This window comes from Xenopus laevis, chromosome 6S (assembly GCF_017654675.1).
Source record: "Xenopus laevis strain J_2021 chromosome 6S, Xenopus_laevis_v10.1, whole genome shotgun sequence".
Classification (NCBI taxonomy): domain Eukaryota; kingdom Metazoa; phylum Chordata; class Amphibia; order Anura; family Pipidae; genus Xenopus; species Xenopus laevis.
In genome coordinates this window covers 97,450,382-97,473,284 of record NC_054382.1, presented here as the reverse complement: position 1 = coordinate 97,473,284, position 22,903 = coordinate 97,450,382, and the positions used below count along the sequence as shown (strand labels likewise).

At 38.3% G+C, this 22,903-nt stretch overlaps 1 protein-coding gene across 1 annotated transcript in view; it reads left to right on the top strand.

Annotated features, from left to right (window-relative positions):
• The window catches only part of trappc8.S (trafficking protein particle complex subunit 8 S homeolog), a 58,694-nt gene extending 36,364 nt beyond the window's left edge, over nt 1–22,330 (top strand). The window contains 10 exon segments of the mRNA NM_001091720.1: nt 1,337–1,779; nt 4,809–4,956; nt 6,766–6,862; nt 10,057–10,125; nt 10,848–10,906; nt 12,409–12,585; nt 13,083–13,184; nt 15,802–15,947; nt 18,036–18,125; nt 21,472–22,330. Coding sequence (NP_001085189.1) covers nt 1,337–1,779; nt 4,809–4,956; nt 6,766–6,862; nt 10,057–10,125; nt 10,848–10,906; nt 12,409–12,585; nt 13,083–13,184; nt 15,802–15,947; nt 18,036–18,125; nt 21,472–21,706 — 1,566 coding nt within the window. The 3' untranslated portion in view covers nt 21,707–22,330.
• The last annotated feature ends 573 nt before the right edge of the window (nt 22,331–22,903 follow it).

The window sequence follows — 22,903 nt, the reverse complement described above, 5'->3', positions numbered from 1 at the left end:
TTAGTTCTCCTTTAAAAGGAGTCCTAAAACCAGGGCTGGACTGGGGGTAAAAAGCAGCCCGGGCAAAAAAAATCAAAGCAGCCCACATGTAAACACACGATGTCTTGTAGACATCCACTCATATATTGGGGTAAAACTGCAAAACAATATTTACATAAAGAGCTGCCTTTCTGACTTAAGTGTAATTCATGTAAAATATGTTAAAAATTCTGCAGCCTTGTGCCTTTATATGGTCACAGAACCGCTTGGACTTCTAATATCCCTATACTACAGTACAGCATCATTAACACTATAGTGTAATTTTTAATTAATCGAATTAAATGCAATGTCTCAAATGACCCCGCCTCACAAAACACAAAAATACCTGCGCAAAGCCCACCTATGTCCACTTACAGGTGCAGACCCACGTTTATCAGAGCACGAGTCACATGACTGGGGACAATATGTCTAGCCCTATGTAACATTTCAAATTAAACATAAAAAAAAATCTGTTTGCTCTTTTGATAAATGGATTTAAGTGCAGAAGTCTGCTGGCATAGCACTATTAACTGTAACTGTGTGTTTTGGAAAAAAAAGTTTTCCGTTTAAAAAAAATAAAATATATATATATATATTCATCCAGAAAGATGTGTGCAGTCCACTTCTTAATAATCCATTTGTATATAGTAAAAAACAGTACATACAACAAAGTGCAGCACCCTAAGTGGAATTTAAAGACTGAGAGTGTGCGGACTGTTTGGATATATATATATATATATATATATATATATATATATATATATATATATATATATATATATATATATATATATATATATATATATACTAATTTTACCTTTCCTATCTCTCCTCTTAAACCAACCAACTGTGAACTGAATAAAACAAAAAAAATACACTTTATCCTAACATAAAACAAAAGAACAAAGAATGATACCGGTGGCAGCAGGGAGGCAAAGTGGGCAGCAGGGCCCTTCAGGACTGGAGCCCTCACATTAGTTACTCCACTGCAAACTCCAGTCCATGCTGACCGTGCAGGGACACACGCAGCAGCAGCACGGGAACTGAGAGGAGTGGGAGGGTTCAGCCACAGCAGGAGAGAGAATAGAGGTGCGGTCCTAGAGCCCGCCGGATGTAGAAAGTAAGTTACTAATTAAGATTAGAGCTCAGGAGCGAGCGGCCCACTAAAAAAAAATAGAGAGCGGCCCCACGGGCATTTGACCGAAAAGACAAATGGTCAGTCCGGGCCTGCCTAAAACTGTAGCAAAACCTATTGTATCTGTCTAGTGTTTGCCTGATCAGTGTGCACATATTTATCTTTGTGTTGTCTTTATTATAGGTGTTCTTCATAAATTTCCCCACTGGACTGCTTTGTGGAGAGATCAGGAAGGCGCATGTTGAGTTTGTGAATGTGAGCAAGTGTCCACTCACTGGACTAAGAGTCGTTTCTAAAAGACCAGAGTTTTTTACCTTTGGCAGCAATACAGAAGCACTGACCCCTCTAAGTCCAGCAGCCTCAATGAACTGCAGTGCTTATAAGACTGTTGTCACCGATTCTACCTCTAGGTGTTCTGTGCTTACATCTTCTGTTACTCCATCAGATTTTGGAGTGGGTGGGGGAAACCAGTCAGATGTTATTGATATTCCCCTCACAGACTCTGTTCTTGCTCCTGGAGCATCTGTCCAGCTTCCATTGTGGTTACGGGGACCTGACCAGGAAGGAGTTCATGAAATAAACTTTTTGTTTTATTACGAAAGCACAGAAAAGCAATCGAGAATGCGGTATGGATCTTGTTTTCTTCTATGGCTGGTGATCATACTGGGGGGAAGGGGGGAAAAAGTAAAAACTAACTAGGTGTTCTTACTATATTGGGCATCAGTTATCTGTTATAGCTGAGGCAGAGCAAACGTTTCCGTACAGTAGAGCTGGTGTAGTGCAGTAAGACAAAGAATGAAAACAAATTGTTTATTTTGCATGATTAAAGATGTAATTTCCAATATAACTTCCCTCCTCTCTGACTACTCTTACTATTTCACAACTGTATCAAGAATCCGCTGTCCTCCAGCCATGACTCCAGTTCTCAGTGGTTTGCACATTCTGTGATTAAAGGGGCTGTTCACCAGTCAAACACTTTTTTTCAGTTCAGTTGGTTTCAGAATGTTCACCAGAAATACTTTTTCCAATTACTTTTTGACCATTTTTCTGATATTAATTAGTGATGAGCGAAATTAATAGGCAAGTTCCGCAGATAAAATGTCGCCCATAGACACTGATGGGTGAAAAAAATTATTGCACCGCCTCGCGTGTCAAAAAAACATAATTGTTGTCCTTAGACTTGATTCATTTCGCCAAATTGTCGCCATTTTGCTAATTTTTGGCAAAGCAAAACGAATCATATTCGCTCACTAATATGGAAGTGTAAAGTTTCAGTTTTCACCTTCTAAAGCAGTTCTTTTTGAGGGGGGTCACCGACTTAACTGTTACATTTGTTATCTTTGTCCCTGCTGAGCTGAAACCATGAGTTTCATAAGGGCAGCTGTTAGAATTGATAATATAGTTGCTAATATTCCACAGATACTGCTGAGAAATGTATCAACTAATTGCATCAACTAAATGTAGCAAATTGTAATCGCTCAGATGCTCTTGGATCACTGAGCTGTCAGACTGAATCACTAGACACAGGAACTTACGCGTTTCATACCGAAGTGCCGAGTACAGGGGCAAGAAACGCATACGTTTGCACACCCACTGTTAAACTGTTCTCACATTGGGTGTCACAATAAAGCCAAATTGTTATTAATATTAGCGTCTTCAGTGTGGATGTGACGGTCAGCGCTCATTGCGTATCTGAGTATCTGTTTGGAGTCTTCGGGAAGAAGTAGCCGAAATCTCACGAGAGATGTGACCCGCCATGAGATGCTACTTGCCTGGATGAGCTCCGTCATTACCTCCTCTTTACATTTACCGGGATAGGAACATTAAAATTTAAAGGACGTCAACCCAAAAAATACATAGTTGTAAGCAATTTTGCAATAAACATTCATTATACATTTTCTATGGTTTTTAAGTTATTTGTATTTATATTGATAATGAAAGCAGCGTTTGTCTTTCCCTTTCTACTCTCTGCCCTGGTGGCTCTGGCTTTTGAAATAATGTAACACAAGACAGACCTGTCTTATTGGAGGAGACTGATGTTTAAAAGTAACAACCAGGAGTTAAGCAAATGCTGCTTTCAATAGCAATTATATTTACAAATCATTTTTTGGGTTGACATGTCCTTTAAACTTAAATTTTGGTAAACCGGTAAAAAATAAATGATGAGAAGAAATAGAAAAAAGTCTTTGTTTATGGTGAACAATCGGTAAACAACTCAACTGAATAAGATTTAACCTGAGGAAAAGAAGGATAATAACAAGTATGCAAGGAATTGTGGGAACTGTAGTGTTGGCTGGAGGTTTCTGATCCATTGTCTCGTAGTCATGGCAAGTTAAGAAGGGAGTAGGAATAGAAATTGTGTAAAAATGAAACTCTTTTCCTTATCATTTAAAGTTTTTAGCATTGTCTGATTTTAGAACTATCAGTTGATTCTCCAGGCGAAACGTTCGTTGGAAGAACTTTTAGCATTTGGAAAACGGAATTGATTCCTAATCTTGATTTTAAACAAACCTGTGGATATCGAACAACCTAACCTTACCTGACCGCATTTAATTCTCAGATTCTCGTTTTACTACAAGGCACTGAGGGATTTGGCAGCAGTTTCTTGGGACTTCTCCACCTCTATACTTTTTTCATCTTCCTACTTATTTTCCTTAAATGCAGATTTTGGTATTTTTTAACGAATTTAATTAATTCATTTTCTAGCACCTACTTAAACTTTAACTTAAACCAATTTTTAATTACTTTTAAAGGAGAAGGAAAGCTCCAAGACAGTTTATTGCCAACAGATTAGCCACAATAGTGCAAGCTAGAACGCTATAGTTATTCTGCAGAATGCTTTACAATACCTGAGTAAACAGCTCTACACATTGTCTCTGTTTGTTTAGGATAGAAGCTGCCATATTAGCTTGGTGAGACATCACTTCCTGCCTGAGTCTATCCCTGCTCACTTACAGCTCTGAGCTCAGATTACAGCAGGGATGGGAGGAGGGAGGGGGGGAGCAAACTGAGCATGCTCAAGCCCTGCCCTGGAGGTTTATGCTGAAAACAGGAAGTCTGATACAGAAGCCCATGTGTACACAATAGAAGGAAAGAAATGTTGTGTTTCTTTTGACAGAGGACTCAGAGCAGCATTACTTTGAGGGTTAACTGGTGTATTAATATAGACCTTTCTGATAAAGCTTACTTAATTTTAGCCTTTCCTTCTCCTTTAAGTCACTGGCAATCTGAGATTGCAATCAGTATTAGCACTTGCACTTTAAATGAATTAATTTGAGTGGTGCATAATTCAAGGTTTAGATCATCATATTCATAATTAGTGAATTAAAATGTAATTGGCACATAGCACTTTCAAGCACAACGCTTAATTAATTTAGCACAAGCACTTTAGTAATTCAATTCTGCAAGTAATTTTGTATGCTATCAATTAATTACCAATGAACTACATATAAACATATAGCACTGTCAGTGGGTAGAGATCAACAATTGGTTAGGTGGTGGAAAGAGGTTTTTTTTTTTACTATTTTCCTTATTAAAGTGAGGGATAATTTTGGTTAAAATGGTAGAACGAAATGCCATGGCGCGCATAATTGTTGCTTAATATACCTTTTGTTTTTATCTTAAATTGTTTTGATTGGAGTATTTGTCTTTGTAGGCATCGGCTTCTGCGGCACACTGCAGTTATATGCACCAGTAAGTCCCTGAATGTTCGAGCATCCGTTTTCAGAAGCAATGCCCTGGAGGATGAAGAGAATGAAGGTGGCAATATGATAGTATTTGTGGATGTGGAAAATATGAATACAGTAAGTATTTCTTACAGGCAAACTGTCATTTTTCAATCTGTGTTACAATGTTCACTTCCAACTTTAAATCCATTTTTGCTAATCATTTTTTCATTGTCTGCATTTGATAAATATCAACTGTATTGATGCAGTATGGTTTTCACATCATACGTCTATTTACTAACTGAAAGGCACGTGTTTCATGCGTGGTGCACACTATGTAGCAGTGGTTGAGCCTCAGTCTGTTTAAAGCAGGATTTTGTTTATTTAGAGGATGCCCTGTGGTATATTGATATTGTTATAACAGACTTAGTTTTGTTTAAAAACCATATTAATAAAGCTTTGTTCATGATATCATAAAGACATATTACTTAAAGGGGAACTCCACGCAAACATTACTTTTTGAAAAGTAAATATAATTTTAAGCAACTTTGCAATATACATCAATTAAAAACTATGCAGACCTTTCATGATTTTTAATGGTTTGGATCAGTTCCCTAAGCCTAACCTCCTGCTGATTGATCTGTCTGACTACTTTGCTGAGCTGGCTGACTACTGTTACTTTGTATCAACAGCCATCTGTCCTTAGCCTGCATCCTCCAAACCCTACAATTCTCTGCACACGTGATTTCAATAAGGAATGGAACATCACAGTGCAATGCATTGTGGGTTATGTACGGTAGTTCCTGCATGCTGTCTGTAAGATGTGGAGAAGTTGTTACAATTTGTAACATCAGTGTTTTAGTCCCTCCTTCCCTGCCAGGATTTCATATGATGCAGAAAGAGAAGAACTTAAACTGCTGGATTGCAGCATAGAAAATTGCATTTATTCAAACCTTTTGAAGAAACAGATAACTGGGATGGATATATTCGGGGTTTCTATTTTATGTGGGCCTCTTTATCAGATTTTGATTTGGAAGCAGGAGTTCCCCTTTAAGCACATAATTTTGCTATTTTTGTGATTACAATAAGAATTTTGGTGCCTGTTTTATTTTTGTTATGGGAACCATCAAGTAAAGTATACCAGTTCTTTATGAAAACCGAATGAAAAACAGGGGTGCCAAAAAAGTAGTAGACCTTTAGCTGGTGATCAATAGATCTCAAGACACGGACACCAAACAGCTTGACTAAATTATCCCTCTGTTTCAGTCTTCTTATTCAGATATTTATTATGTTATGGTTACACAAGCAATAATTGTTTGTTAAATATAGCAATATACAGGTATGGGATCTATTATCTGGAAAACCATAATCCAGAAAGCTCTGAATTATGGGATGGCTGTCTGCCATAGACACCATTTTATCTAAAATAAAAATAAATAAATAAAAGTATTTTTTTAAATACATCTTTTATCTGTGGTCTCAGCAAACTCCTATTACTTACTTGTCTTGATTAGTCACACTTTATCTCTCTGTGTCTCAAAAATGACATTCAGCTTAGATTTGGGGTGCCAGTAGACTGGAACATAGATATAAATAGTTCCCTTGTCTTTTACTCAATCCCTCAAACCGGGCAAACACAGCAATTGGAGAAGAATTATCTGTGACCATCATGAGTGAGTAACATTAGTCTGGGGTGGAAGGGTATTCGTATGTGTTTCTTGCCGATTTCAAGTAAGGAAGCATCCTCAATAGGGCCTGAAACTGTTGCTACAGAGAAGTGGGTCAACTGTTAGTTGACACAGACTGGTCTGAGGTACTTCTGGCAAATACATTTAAAAAAATACATCATAAATTACGTTACAAAAACGTACATTTTAGAAAATAAATTTAATACAAATAGAATTGAACGAAAATCATTTATTTCAATAATGACTTGTTTAATTTTAGAGTGAAGCGTGTGTAAAAGAATTCCATGTAGTGCAAGTATCGAGTAGCAGCAAGACCTGGAAGCTCCAGAAATCCATCGATCCAACAGAAGACAAGGGTAAGTGGCTAATTTACCATCATGTCACTGGGGTCATTTTCTGTGCAGTGCTCCTAGTATTAAAATGAGCTTCTACTGAAAACCAGCTGAGCAACTTATATGAGTTAGTATCAACAAGTAATTGATTGCTTCCAATTCAATATACGTAATGACTTAAGTTTTGGCTGTATACTGTATTCTATTTTTTTGGTGTCCTTGGTGTAGGATATAATTCCTTTCATGTAACATCACTACCCTAAATAACTTACTGTAGGAGGTGCCCCATGCTTATTGATTAGTACATATCACATAGAATAAGACAGTTAAGGCATTAAAGTCCAAGAATATAGTAGAATCAAATGATCTTTTAAGTATAATGCCTGTATACCTACAAGCTAGGTTAATATATTCTTTATAAGAACAAATGGAATATCTTTAAGGGGGAGGTTCATGTTTTGGACAATAAAGCTAATTTAACAGCCCATGTCATAAAAAACATTTTTGTACTTTATCTTTATTACTTAAAATGTTTCCTTTCAGAGATACATACCATAGAAGCTGTGGATCATCTCTGCAAAAACTCTCTCAGTTCTCTTCTCTGTTAAGTGATCGTGGGACACACTCTGTGTAAGAGATGCTGGCTGCCAAATAAGGAAGTTCAGGACTGGGGGTTGGATGACTTTTTAGCAAGTGAGGGAATACAGGGTTATGGAAGATAGCTCTTAGTACAAGTTGATCCTGGGACTGGTCCAATTGCCATCTTGGAGTCAGGAAGGAATTTTTTTTCCCCCTCTGGCAAATTGGAGGGGCTTCAGATGGGTTTTTTGCCTTCCTCTGGATCAACTGGCAGTTAGGCAGGTTAAAAAAATGTAAAAGGTTGAACTTAAAGGACATGTTTCTTTTTTTTAAACCTAACCTGCTATGTTATTATGTATATATGCAAATGAAGCAGGAGAGAGAGAGAGAGAGAGAGCATGTGCAGTGCAGATTCAGTCCTGAGATTCCTTATTCGGCAGCCTGCGTCTCTTACACAGAGTGTGTCGCCGATCCCATAACAGAGAAGAGTAGGAATGCACCGAATCCACTATTTTATAGTCGGCCGAACCCCCGAATCCTTCATGAAAGAAACCCAAATCCTAATTTGCATATGCAAATTAGGGGGTGGGAAGGGGAAAGCATTTTTTACTTCCTTGTTTTGTGACAAAATGTTATGGGATTTTTCCTTCCCGGCCCCTAATTTGCAAATTAGAAATCGGTTCAGCCAGGCTGAAGGATTCTGCCGAATTTGGATAAAATAGAGTCTATGGGAGACGACCTTTCTGTAATTCTGAGCTTTCTGGATAATGCATTAAATAGTTGGTGCAGAGTAGTATTCACAATCTGTGAGACAACCGAGAAACACTGGGCTATACAGTTATGGGATCTGTTATCCAGAATGCTTGGGACCTGGGATTTTCTGGATAACAGATCTTTCTGTAATTTGGATCTTCATACCTTAAATCTACTAGAAAATTATGTAAACATTTAAAAAAGTCCAATTGGCTGGTTTTGCTTCCAATAAGGATTCATTATATCTCAGTTGGGATCATGTACCAGGTACTGTTTTATTATTACAGAGAATAGGGAAATCATTTTTAAAATTTGGATTATTTGGATAAAATAGAGTCTATGGGAGATAACCTTTCCATAATTCTGAGCTTTCTGGATAATGGGCCCCATACCTGTGCTGGGAAAGGGATTTCAATGATGGACCATTACCTGTGCATGTGCAGTAAAATGTGATTAAATGTGCTTAAATGTGATTCAGCAACTACCAGATAGAAGAAGCTATGTGTCCAGGTCATGCTTTCTTATGGTGAACTAACACAAGTGATGAGCAAATTGAGAGCAGTGTTTTTTTTTAATATATAATTATACATCTTTGGTTTGAACAGTTATGCTTATTAACTGGACAGAGAATGAAACATTAGTATTCCCAGTGAAGCTCATGGCAATAAGATGTAACATTCTCCCAGGAAGGAACTGTTTTGCAAATGTTACAGTTCTTATGACAAACCTATAAGCTTCCACTTCACTGGGTTTTACCTATAAAAGCCAGTTGAGGATTCACACACAACCATAATATTAATATTTAGCTGTGACAAAGGAGACACCACCTTTTATGTACAGTATTTCTGGGAATAGTTTCAAGTGAGCCCATTTTCATGGAAATCTTATATGCTACTGACCAGATTGGACAGAGGGTCAAGGTAAATTACTGTTGCAAGAAATGACAACCAGTGAGTACAAACTTTCTTTAAACAAACTGCTGGAACTTCACAGTACAGTTGTAAAGAGCTGGAGCTGTGCTGGTACTGTCATTATAACTATCACTTACTTGTATGGGCGCCCGCACATAGGGCACTTGCCCCCCCTGGACACGCCTTCATTGTGTGAAGCAGAGAGAGGGAGGGGGGAGACCCTGGGATCGCTTTTTAGGACATCCTCAGGCGAAATCGCTGTCCTGTATGCAATCTCCTATGCCAGAGGAATGCAACGTCGCCTGCTTTTTCACTCACCCATCCTCAAAGGCAGATGTCACACTTCCGTCCTGGGTCCTCACTCTTCCCTCCTCAGCCGTCCGCTCTTACTCCTCCCTCCTGAGCCATCAGCTCTTACTCCTCACTCCTCCCCATCTTAGCCATCCGTCCTGGGTCCTCACTTCTCCCTCCTCAGCCATCAGCTCTTACTCCTCAGTAATGCCTATTGGCTAAAAGAAATGGCATCACATGAAAAAAAACAGTAGGTTAAAAAAACAAGTAAGTATAATCATGGTGCAGGGCTGAATATGTGCACCCTGAGGAGTGAGGAGCAAGAGCTGATGGCTGAGGGAGAAGCGAGGACCCAGGACAGATGGCTGGGGAGGGAGGAGTGAGGAGCAAGAGCTGACGGCTGAGGAGGGAGGAGCGAGGCGTGACGTTTGCCTTTGAGGATGGGTGAGTAAAAAAACTTGCTATGTCGCATTCCTCTGGCTTAGGACAGCGCATGTAGGATAACGATTTCCCTTGACGATGTCCTAAAATGCGTTCCCTCATGCCCCCTCCCCGAAAAATTTTCTGTGGACACCTCTGCTTACTTGCACACTCTAACAATATAATGCTGCTGCATTTCTAAAAGTGCAACTATGGAGAGCGTTGCATTATTTTAATCTTTTCTTTTTGTTTGTATCCTTCTAGATGCTAAATTAACCAGCAGGGAGAGGACCAAAATGTGTTTTAAAGCTGTAAGATGCAAATCTTCTCTAGGTAAGGCAAACAAATACAGTATTTTACAGTATTTTGACTACATGCCAATGTGACTGATTCAATATACTCCACATGAACTGGCTTGTAGGGCCCGTTGTCAATAAAGGAGAAGGAGTTTATCTCCAATAGATTTGCCACAATAGTGCAAGCTATACCACTATAATTATTCTGTAGAAAGCTTTATCAACAGCTCTAGAAGTTCCCTCTGTTTGTTTAGGATAGCAGCTACCATATTAGCTTGATGTGACATCACTTCCTGCCTGAGTCTTTCCCTGCTCACTCATAGCTCTGGACTCAGATTACAGCAGGGAGGTGGGAGAAGGGATGGGAGAGAGGAGCAAACTGAGCATGCTCAAGCACTTGCCCTGGAGGTTTAAGCTGAAAACAGGAAGTCTAATACAGAAGCCCATTAGTACACAATAGAAGGGAAGAAATGATGTGTTTCTTTTGACAGAGGACTCACAGCAGCATTATTTTGAGGGTTTACTGGTGTATTTATATAACCTTTCTAATAAAGCTTACTTAGTTTTAGCCTTTCCTTCTCCTTTAAGACAGTTGCTGATTCTCATCAAAGGAACCTGCATCTGCAGTCAGATTCTATTTAGAATGGCATTCACGTGCTTTGGAGCTATCTTGATAATGGATTTCTAGATATAAATCCCATACTTGTAATATCGCTAGGCATATTGCTGTTTTCATTTGTTTTTCTTTTTTTATGTCAGGTTCTGCAGCACCAACAGAAAGATATACATTTGGTGACATTGTTTTTGGAGGTGAACAGGTATGACAATATTTGTAATGGATAATGGAAAATTTTAAATCTGAACAGAAGTGAAGCCATGCATAGAATATTATCAACATTATCACTGCGCAGTTCTAAATGGGTTCTGGAAAGACTGAATAGGTTTATATTATGTTGATCTAATACCAGTTGGAGAAACCCTGCTCAATTCCTTTTCTTTAGTACAACCTCTTGATGCATCTTTTTACTTCAAAATACATTTATGTTTCTCTTTTGCATTTAGCAATTTATGAGACACTAAGGGGCAGATTTACATATGGTCGAATATCGAGGGTTAATTAACCCTCGATATTCGTCTGCCGAATGTAAATCCTTCGACTTCGAATATCGAAGTCGAAGGATTTACTGCAAAAAGTTCGATCGAACGAAAAATCGTTAGATCGAACGATTAAATCCTTCGAATTCGAAGGATTTTAATTAATCGATCAAACGATTTTTCTACGACCAAAAAAAAACGTAGAAAGCCTAGTAGGGGGTCGAAGTTTTTTTAAAAGAGACAGTACTTCGACTATCGAATATTCGAACAATTTTTAGTTCGAATCGTTCGATTCCAAGTCATAGTCGATGGTCGAAGTAGCCAAAAAAAACCATTCGATATTCAAAGTTTTTTTTATTCTATTCCTTCACTCAAGCAAAGTAAATGGGCCCCTAACCGTTTTTTCTAGCTTAGGAAACAGCCAACTTCCTTTTTTTTATTTAATTCTGGCCCTTTTAGTGTGTGAGTATTTGTGTATGTTTTTTTGTGCAAATTGAAGAAATCTCGGCAAGCACTCCGGACAGGATTGGATAAAAAGTAACATCTATCCTGGCGCGTTTCGTATCGTAAGATATCGTATCTTACGACACGAAATGCATCAGGATTGATGTTTTAATTAGCTGAAATAAAGTTACTTTTTATCCTATGAGTGACGTCCAGAGTGCTTGCTGAGATTTCTTCAATTTGTACAGACACCTCTTGCTACGGGTTCGGGGCGATGCACCCAGGCCACTCGGTTTATTCGGTGAGTGCATTTTCCCTTCGTTGCGAGTTGGATAATTCACAAGCGTGGGACCTGGGGTTTCAACACCCAGGTCAGAATACTTATGGGGTGAGCCCTTCTACCAGAGGGGCTTTATTGCTACATTGAGTTGATACATATAATGTTATAGCCAAAGCTCTGATTTAGTAGCAACCTGTATTTACAATTTCAGATTGAGCTGCTTTCAATTTCTGTATGTTTTTTGTAAACTTGTGAAAAATACCTTTTCTGCAGTTTAGTATTATTATTACATTTTATATTAATATTGAATAGTTTCCAATACCCTGCCAAAACAGTTCTTATAATAAATATATGTATAATGCATTTATATATTGTCCTGTGGACTGACAGCCGGCTTTAGACTACAGTCATGTGAATATTTGTGTACAGCTGATTGCTTTTTCTTATTTGTTTTTTTAGTGTTTCATGAGACATCTGTATTTCTCTGTTTACCTCCTGTAGATCGTTAGTTCAACTACTCCGTGTGCAGATTTCTTTTTCCAAAGCTGCTTAAGTCGACCTCTAGATAAAAATCAGGCTTCAAACGCAAATGGGTCTGGAAAGTCAGCAGTGGACAAGGCTGTAAGGCTGATACAGAAGTGCAGTGAAGTTGATCTAAATTTGATCATTCTGTGGAAAGTGAGTTCAAGTAAATTGAAAGAAGAGAGCAAAATAAGCCATGTGATAGTTATGGTACAAAGTTAAAATTGTCCTGTGTCATTGAGTAAAATGTATAAAATTCAGGGCCTGTAATGATATCCTTAGTAATGGTGCAATTACATTGTTCCAATTAATACATGCCCCAGTTTGTCAGCTAGTCATAATATGCTGGTGGCAAGTGCCATAACACTTCCCACCTACTCACAAGTACCTACTCCTTTTCCATAAGAGGACCAGCACATTTGGCGGTCTGGAGCAACTTATTTTAGTAAGACTCTGGAGTGGACTGATGGCATTTGGTCACTTGCCCATATAAAGTATAAACGTGCGTTTATTTGATATACTGTATATATGGAGTAAATGATGGAATAGATTAAAAAGGCATCTATTGTTTCTCGTTAGATAAGGCATACCAATACAACATTGATTAAACAACTGTTAGTAGACTGCCATTCACCATCATATACATTTTATAGGCTTATGTCATTGAAGATAATAAACAACTTATCTTGGAGGGCCAGAACCACGTGTCTCTGAGTACTGTTGGGGCAGAAGCTTTATCTTTCCCTCAGAAACAGGTAAATAGCACATATGACAACTGTTTAAACGAAACCCTAAAAATGAATAAGGCTAAAAATGCCATTTTTTATATCTTGAACTTATTGCGCCTGTGTAAAGTTTCAGCTTCTCAATAGCAGCAATGATCCATCTTGGAAAGTGTCTGTGACACTCACATGCTCAGTGGACTCTGAGCAGCTGTTGAGAAGCTAAGCTTAGGGGTCGCCGCAAATTATCAAGCAGAAAATGAGGTTGGCCTGTAATATAAGCTGATGCTACAGGGTTGGTTGTTCTGATGGTAATTGCACTGGTTTCTGTGCTGCCATGTAGTAATTATCTGTATTAATTACTAATCAGCCTTATATTGTGACATTTATATTCTATGTGTACTGTATATTTTGAGTCTGTCCCTAAGTTCAGTAAGTGACAGCTACACAGAGCATTGTATTAGAAAAAACGGATGATACCCTTGATTATTAACTTCCATTTTAAGCACTTGATGGTAGCTGAGGTCTGATTAGAAAATCAGTGTAGCCAAATAATTAGGGATGCACCGAATCCAGGATTCGGTTCGGGATTCGGCCTTTTTAAGCAGGATTCAGATTCGGCCAAATCCTTCTGCCTGGCCGAACCGAATCCGAATCCTAATTTGCATATGTAAATTAGGGGCAGGGAGGGAAATCACGTGACTTTGGTCACAAAACAAGGAAGTAAAAAATGGTTTCCTCTTCCCACCCCTAATTTGCATATTTAAATTAGGGTTCGGATTCGGTTCGGTATTCGGCCGAATCTTTCGCAAAGTATTCGGGGGTTCGGCCGAATCCAAAAAAGTGGATTCGGTGCATCCCTACAAATAATTAAAATAGAGGGGAAACCCCACTTCTATCAATTACAATAACAGGTTTCTAAAATGTTACTACAGTGCTAATTCCACATTCAACCAACCACGGGAATTTAAGGATCAACACAATAACTGTGCAACAATCAGAGGTCAGCTTTCACTTAACATAAAATTTCTTGTTAAAGTGCTTTGTGCAATTCTTACAATTCATTAAATCACTGTTTGCCAACAATTTAATTGGTGCCTATTAATCAATTAATTTCTAAAAAAAACAATTAATTGTTAAGTATAAAGTGCATATGTGAAAATTCGCTAGGAATTAATTAGAAGACTTGATAATCAATTAATATAAAGTGCTGTGCCAATAAATAGGAATCAAATGAAAATTCCCAATCGATTATAATTAGTAATAGTGAATTTATTAGTAACCATTAAATAAGTATTTCTCAATCAGCTCAAATTCATAGAGGGATAGTAGGAAAAATGAAATGTAAAGAGGTGTTGTCCCATAAACTGCTGCCTATAATCTCTGGGACACCACAAAGCTGTAGAAGACAGGGCAACCGGGACTGTGGTCTTGGATATTTAGCTTGCCCTAAGCTGTAAGGAAAACTAGCTAAGACCTAAAAAAAACACAAATCGTCTGCCCCCTTAGAGTTTCAGTGCAGGAGAAGACGAGGGGAGAATTGAATCGAGCGATGGATTTAATACGCACCACCCCACTTGACCAATTCCCAATTAAATATCTAAAATATCTAAGCTTTAAAATCAAAGTACTGAGCAGAAATCTGCCAACGCGCTTTGCTAGTTTGGCTTTCTCAAGGCACTTTATACTTAACAATTAATAGTTTTTTTAGAAATAAATTGGTTAATAGGCACCAATTAAATTGTTGGCAAGCAATGATTTAATCAATTGTAACAATTGCACAAAGCACTTTAACAAGAAATTTTATGTTAAGTGAAAGTTGACCTCTGATTATTAAGGAGATTAAGATGGTGTTGTTGCACAGTTATTGTTTTGATCCTTAAAGGGATACTGTCATGTAAAAACATGTTTTTTCCAAAACACATCAGTTAATAGTGCTGCTCCAGCAGAATTCTGCTCTGAAATCCATTTCTCAAAAGAGCAAACAGATTTTTTTATATTCTGACATGGGGCTAGACATATTGTCAGTTTCCCAGCTGCCCCAGTCATGTGACTTGAGCCTGCACTTTAGGATGGAATTACTTTCTGGCAGGCTGTTATTTCTCCTACTTAATGTAACTGAATCATGGATGCACTCACTGTATAGGTATGGGACATATTATCCCAATGCACAAGTCCAAGGGTTTTCTAGGTACTTTTTTGTAATTTGCATCTTAAAGATAAAAAAAAACATTTAAACTTTAAATAATACTAATAGGATAGTTTGTTGTAATCAAGTACAAAGCACTATTTTATTACTACAGAGAAAAAGGAAATAATTTTAAAAATAAATGTATTATTTGTTTAAAATGGATTCTGTGGGAGATTGCTATCTTACAGAGCTTTTTTGGTATCGGATTTCCAGATAAGAGATCCCGTGCCTGTCTTAGAAATTTATTTTTGAAATGATGTGACTACCAGCTGGAATGTACCTTACGCGCGTCTCCTCTATTAACTTGAGAAAAATGTGCAAAGCTCTGAACTCGTTTGGCACATGATGGTTGTCTAGGGATATGTGTCCATAATTGAAGGTCTTTATTTTTCTAAATTCTTTATCTGACTAAATTCAGTTTTCAGACTAAACACTGACTATGTATGCATGTCTACCTAGGAACAGCCAGAAATGGTTCTCTTGAAATTCACTCGGTCTGAAAATAACGCTGCACTTGTTACACCATCACCAGAACAGTTTTCTAACCTAATAAAAACAAGTCTTCACTACCCAGAATCTTTCAGTCATCCATTCCATCAGAAAAGGTAAGTTTTACTGTTACTCACTTCTCTCCATAAAGCAGAAGATTACTTACCTAGTTGACACTGGGGCAGTGCAGTAGTGCAGTGCTTAGCACAATGGCCTTACAGCTCTAGGTTCAAATCTGCAAGGACTTGGTAAATTCTCTCACACACTAAACACATACAGGCAGGTAAATTGGACTCTAATTAACAAATGCACAAGGGTCTGGAAAGTCAGCAGTGGACAAGGCTGTAAGGCTGATACAGAAGTGCAGTGAATTTGATCTAAATGTGATCATTCTGTGGAAGGTAAGTTCAAGTAAATTAAAGTTCAAGTGAAGTAAATTCAAGTAAATTGAAAGAAGAGAGCAAAATAAGTCACGTGATATTTATGTGTCATTGGGTACAATGCCTAAAATGTAGAGCCTGTAATGATATCCTTAGTACTGATGCAATTGGTCACAATTAATACATGCCCCAGTTTATCCGCTAGCCATAATATGCCAGTGCCATAGCACTTCCCACCTACTTACAAGTACTGCCTGCTTCTTTTCCACAAGAGGACCAGCACATGTGGCGGTCCATTTAAAAACCTGAAGCCGAGCAACTTATTTTAGAAAAACTTTGCAGCAGACTGATGGCATATGGTCACTGTCATTATAAAGTTGAAGGAAATGGGACAATATGATGGGCCAGTAGTTTATTATTTATTTCTCAGATTACCTCTGCTGCAAATGGATAGATTTTAGGGTAGAACTCCACTCTGTGCTGCGGTTTCATCCGACAGTCGGATAAATGTAGTTCTTACCTGCGATTTCTCCTTCACTTCCTTTATCTTCAGGACATCCGACACGTTGCATGGCGACATGTCGGCTCGATCTGCACCATGGAGTTCTACCCTAAAATCTATCCATTTGCAACAGAGGTAATCTGAGAGGTAAAAACTACATTTATCCGACTGTCGGATGAAAACGCAGCATTTTCATCCGACAGTTGGATAAATGTAGTTCTTACCTGCGATTTTTTCTTTCACTTCCTGTATCTTCAAGACATCCGACACATCGCATGCGTTTTGTCGCATGGCGAAGTGTCAGCCCGAGCCGCACCTTGGAGTTCTACCCTTAGGGGACCGATTCATTAAGGGTCGAATATCGAGGGTTAATTAACCCTCGATATTCGACTAGGAATTAAAATCCTTCGACTTCGAATATCGAAGTCGAAGGATTTAGCGCAGATAGTTCGATCGAATGATCGAAGGATAATTCCTTTGATCGAACGATAAAATCCTTTGAATCGAACGATTCGATGGATTTTCATCCAACGATCGAAGGAGTATCCTTCGATCAAAAAAAGTTAGGCAAGCCTATGGGAACCTTCCCCATAGGCTTACATTGACTTCGGTAGCTTTTAGATGGCGAACTAGGGGGTCGAAGTTTATATTTAAAGAGACAGTACTTCGACTATCGAATGGTCGAATAGTCGAACAATTTTTACTACGAATCCTTCGATTCGTAGTCGAAGGTCGAAATAGCCCATTTGATGGTCGAAGTAGCCCAAAAAAAACTTCGAAATTTGAAGTTTTTACCTTCGGATCCTTCACTCGAAGTTAGTGAATCGGCCCCTTAGTGTTAGGAACCACAATGTTTATTTTCAGTAGAACCAATGCATTGCATTGCATACAGGCAAAGCTGCGTAGTCCACATTAGTTCAGTAACAGCCCTACCTTATCCATTCAGAACATTTCATAAGCCCTCTAACCTTTTACGTTCCCACAGATGATACTGTTCAGGAAAGGAAACATGCCAAAGCTGTATAGAACAAATAAACTTCTTAAACATTTTATACATTATAAATATATGTTTTGTGTTATAGATGGGCCTGCTCTAAGCAACTTTTCATTTGGTCTTCGTTTTTTGGTGGTTTTGAGTTTTTAGTCTTCTAGTTCCTTTCTGTGGCCTTTCTGACTCGGCAAAAAACAGTAAATCAATGAAAGTGGTATGACGTTGCTACAGTGGCATGCCTGGGAGAGGAAAATATGAAATATACATCCTATTAGCCATTTACATTGATACTTGTATGTATGGAAACTGATTTGACATTTCTTTCTTTCAGTCTTTGTTTAGTTCCAGTGACACTTGTGCTTTCCAACAGTTCTCAAGCTGAAGTGGATGTTATTGTTGACCTCAGGCATAAGGCCAGAAGGTAAGTGTGTAATTCTGACATTTTATTGTATGTAGTCACACTTCTGACGTATATTTGTGTATAAAGACATCATCTATAAAATAAGAGTGTAATGTTAAGGATGGAAAATACATAAAAACATCTCTCCTCTCTAGCAATGTTTGTGTGTGTGTGTTTCGAGAAGGACATATTTGTACTTATTTTACAGCTTTTCTCTTGGGCAGAAACACCATGTGTTCCAAATACCGTGTTGCTTTTGCAGAAAGTAGTATGATGGAGTAAGCAGACAACTTACTCAGTGTCAGACTGGCCCACTGGGATACCAGGAAAACTCCCATGGGCCCAGTTATCAGTGGGCCCAGGTATCAGTGGGCCCAGGTATCAGTGGGCCCTTGTGCTGCTAAACATTTCGCCTATTTAATGGTCATCCTCTATTTCTACATGGGAACAAAGAGGATTAATAATGAAAGAATAGAGAATAGTATGTAGAGAAAAGAGACTAGAAGAATAAAGAGGTTGAGTGAGGAGAGGAGGTATAATAGTGAGGAAAGTGGGTCTCTGCCATCCCAGTCCGACACTGAACTTACATGTTTGAATAATATTTCTGGGGGTGCTTCAGATCCTTATGTGGTTGGAAACCTCATATCACAATCAGATTATTCTAGGGGCTCTTATATGTAAGTTGTGCACACTCATAGATGCAAAGTTACAACCATTGACACAAAACACATTTCCACTTCTAGCTGTGCATCCATCTCAAAGCTTAAAGGGGTGGTCACTTTTAGGTTAACTTTTAGAATGATACAGAATGAACAATTCTAAGCAACTTTTTCATTGGTCTTCATTATTTATTTTTTATAGTTTATACATTATTCACTTTCTTCCTCGGACTCTTTTCAGCTTTCAAATCGGGGGTCACTGACCCCATCTAAAAAACAAATGCTCTGTAAGGCAACAAATGTATTGTTATTGCAACTTTTTATTATTTATCTTTCTGTTCAGGCCTTTAGTATTCATATTCTAGTGTATCATTCAAATCAGTGCATGGTTGCTAGTTTAATTTGGACCCTAGCAACCAGAATGCAGAAACTGGAGAGCTGCTGAATAAAAAGCTAAAACTCAAAAAACACAAATAATAAAAAATGAAAACCAATTGCAAAATGTCTCAGAATATCACTCGCTGCATCATACTAAAAGTCAGTTTAAAGGTGAACAACCCCTTTAACGTGCACAAAAGAAGATATTTCTCCACTCTTTCCTTTCCTGACCCTAATTTGCATATGCAAATTAAGATCCGGTTGTCAGGACTGCCCGGTGGTCTCTTCCTTCAGCCAAGATGGCAGCGCCAGTTGAAGCCAGTGATGTCACGCGCTTGGCTCGAAATTCAAAGTTAAAATCCTTCCGGGTCATGGGTTCAATGCCCGAGTATAGCATTTGTTTTGAACATTCCTGGGTGTGCTATAATTCCTGTTGAACTGATCTCTGGACTTTGACCCTGCCTGATTATCTACTTTGCTGTTTATCTGCCTGCCTTTTGAACTGTTGCCTGGACTTGGATACGATTTTGCCTGAACCCTTTTTGTACTTTGATTTTGGACTTTAACCCTATAGCTTCCTCCTTGGTCCTGACTACTCCCCATTTGGAGCCGATAGGCCCCCTGACACCGGTTTCGGTGTTTGGCCAAATCTTTCACCAAGGATTCGGTGCATCCCTAGTTTCAGATAGTTCATCAGAAATAAAGACTTTGTGTAATGACTTTCTATTTGTGATTGTGTGTCTAATTTTTCAATCTGGGAGGGGGGTCGCCTACGCTGTAACTGTACTAAATTGATACATTAGTTATCTGTCCCTGCTGAGCAAAATCCTTGAGTTTCATTACAGGCAGTTGTTAGAATTGATACAATAGTTGCTAATATTCCACAGATACTGCTGAGAAATGTATCAATTAATATAGCAACTAAATTTATTAAATTATAACAGTTCAGAATCTGCACTTGGATCACTGAGCTGCCAGACCGAAACCCCAGAGACAAGAACATTAAACTTTAAACTTCAATTTAGGAAAAATAAAAACAAGTCAACTGAAAAAGCTGTTTGGAAAGTGAACAACCCCTTTAAGTGTAGCAAAGCTAGGTGCTGTGATGGGTGTTGAATTGTAGAAAAAAAACAGTGATTTTTTTAAAAAAAAATTACATTTTACAGCTGGCAACCTAGAAACCTATTTGTAAAGGAGCCCTAATGTCTTTCATTTTTCTATTCTCCAATCATAATTGAGCAAGGGTTTTATTCATGAATTTGTTAAATGTCTCATCCCTGTGTGTTGACCTCCATGGGGCTCATTATTAAAGGAGAAACAAACCCTTAATTTAAAAAAAAAAACCCTACTTTATATGGACCTTCCCCCCCAGCCTAGCTGCTACCCCCTCCAGCGGAGTTCACGGCAGCCATCTTCAGCAATCTTCGGAATGAGACTGGCGCTTCGGAAATTTTCATGAGTTTCGGTGCATGCGCAGTTGTCGTGAAACAGAAAATTGCTACAACTGTGCATGCCCCGCTCCGCCGGTCTCATTCCAAAGAATTCCGCTGGACTGAATCTGCATGGAGGGGTAAGTAAAGAGTATGGGGCATTTGCCTGGGGTAGCAGCTAGGATGGGGGGTAGGAAGGGGGTCTATGTAGGGTAGGGGTTTTTTCATTAAGGGTTTGTTTCTCCTTTAAGTTAAAAAGGACATTTTAGCCCTTTAAGGGTGAACAGCGGGTATAGGAGAACTAAAGCTAAAAATGAATATAGCTATGAATACAGTTTTTTTTGCACAGGATACTAAACTGTACCAGCAGTGAGGTTCAGCATCCCTTGAATAGTAATGATCCAGGCCTTCAAAGGTGACACTGTGAGATTTGAGCTCAGGGATCGTCAGAAAATCAAGTCTAAAATTAGATTCATCTGTTAGAGAAACTGATGCTACAGGGCTGAGTATTTCACTCTGATGCACAATACACTGGTTTTTGAACTGCCATATTTTTGTGAATCTGAACAAAGTAACAATTATCTTTGTATTGTGACTTTTATATTGTGTTTATACTGTAAATTGTGATTTGGTAACTGACAGCAGCCCAGCATGTGCGTGAATGGGCAGAAAAGAAAATGGGGAGCTACTTTCAAAGCCCAAATATTCACTGTTGCAGGGACTTAGAGAAATAACCCTACATGTTTTTATTTCAATGCTATAACTGTGAATATGGCTCCTTTGTAAAGGAATAGTGTTACATAATCTCATGCGGTGGGTTTAATCATCCCATTTACTCATAACTGTTGTTAGTAGAGCAGTCTCACAATCAGAAATGATATACGTTTGATTTCTTTTCAGCCCTGAAGCACTAGAAACCCACGGTTCCTTTACCTGGCTAGGGCAAAGCGAATATAAACTGCAGCTGAAGAGCCACCAAGTCTTTACTTTGCACCTCAAGGCTTGTTTTTTGCACACGGGAATTTACAACCTTGGAACTCCTCGGGTGTTTGCAAAGCTGGCCAACCAAGCCACCATGTTTGAAGCGAATCAGCAGAGTTCAATGCCGGCGCTTATTGTTATCAACAACGTCTGACTGCCTTTCTCTCCATCCACAATGGGAAGGAATGAATCAGATTAATGTTCGATATACTGGCTTGTCTTGGAATAAAGGGATGAAAGTCACGCCTCCTTTAATATCCAACATGCAGGAGATTCCGTAGGAATCTATAGTAAATTAAATATTGTCAGTTTCTATATGCAAGATATTTGGAACTGACAAATCAGCTGCCCATGTCATTTATTTATACAGAGTATTACTTTTAACCCTGCCAAGGTTTAGCGGTGGATGCATTCCTTACACATGTACAGAGAGAGAATTAGAAGTACAACAGCTCTTATTTGTTCTTTAACTTCTGCTATGTTTCAATTTGCCGTTAGTTTTGTCATTTCTACTCTCCCCTGACAGGTTTGTTCTAGAGACGCGTTTAGCTCCGGGTCTGCAATTCGGCAAACTCTCTAAGTGATTCTCAAGCCCAACAGAGAGATTCATCTCAATCCTCCTATTTCAGAACTTGTCGGAACTGAGCTATTGACCTAATTATTATTTAACTCTAATGATTGAGTTGATCACCTCAATATAATGAAAAATATGCTTTTCAATAACAATGTATTATATTTATAACAAATGTATTGTAAATAGAATAAAACATACGCCATATTTGCTGTTCAGAGACTTTTCTTGCATATAACAGACCGTGATATATATACTATTTGTTGCTTCATCCTGCTATCGATTTGACAAATGTATATAAAGACATTAAGAGTTTTAACAAGTCTGTGAGTAAACACATGTAAATATCTCTTACCTTTGTTAATGACTTTCATTAGCAGTTGCCTCTTTTTGATTCAGTAACCTTGTGTCTGTGAGGTTTTGCAAGCTATTCTGAAATGTATCCAAAATGCTGGACTGTACATGATATTGCAGTACAGGTATGGGACCTGTTATCTAGATTTCTCGGGACCTGGGGTTTTCTGGATAACGGATCTTTCCATAATTTGGATCCTCATACCTTAAATCTACTAGAAAATCATGTAAACATTAAATAAACCCAATAGGCTGGTTTTGCTTCCAATTAGAATTAATTATATCTTATTTTGGATCAAGTACAAGCTACTGTTTTATTATTACAGAGAAAAAGGAAATAATTTTTAAAAATCTGGATTATTTGGGTAAAATGGAGTCTATGGGAAACGGGCTTTCTGTAATTTGAAGCTTTGTAGATAAATGGTT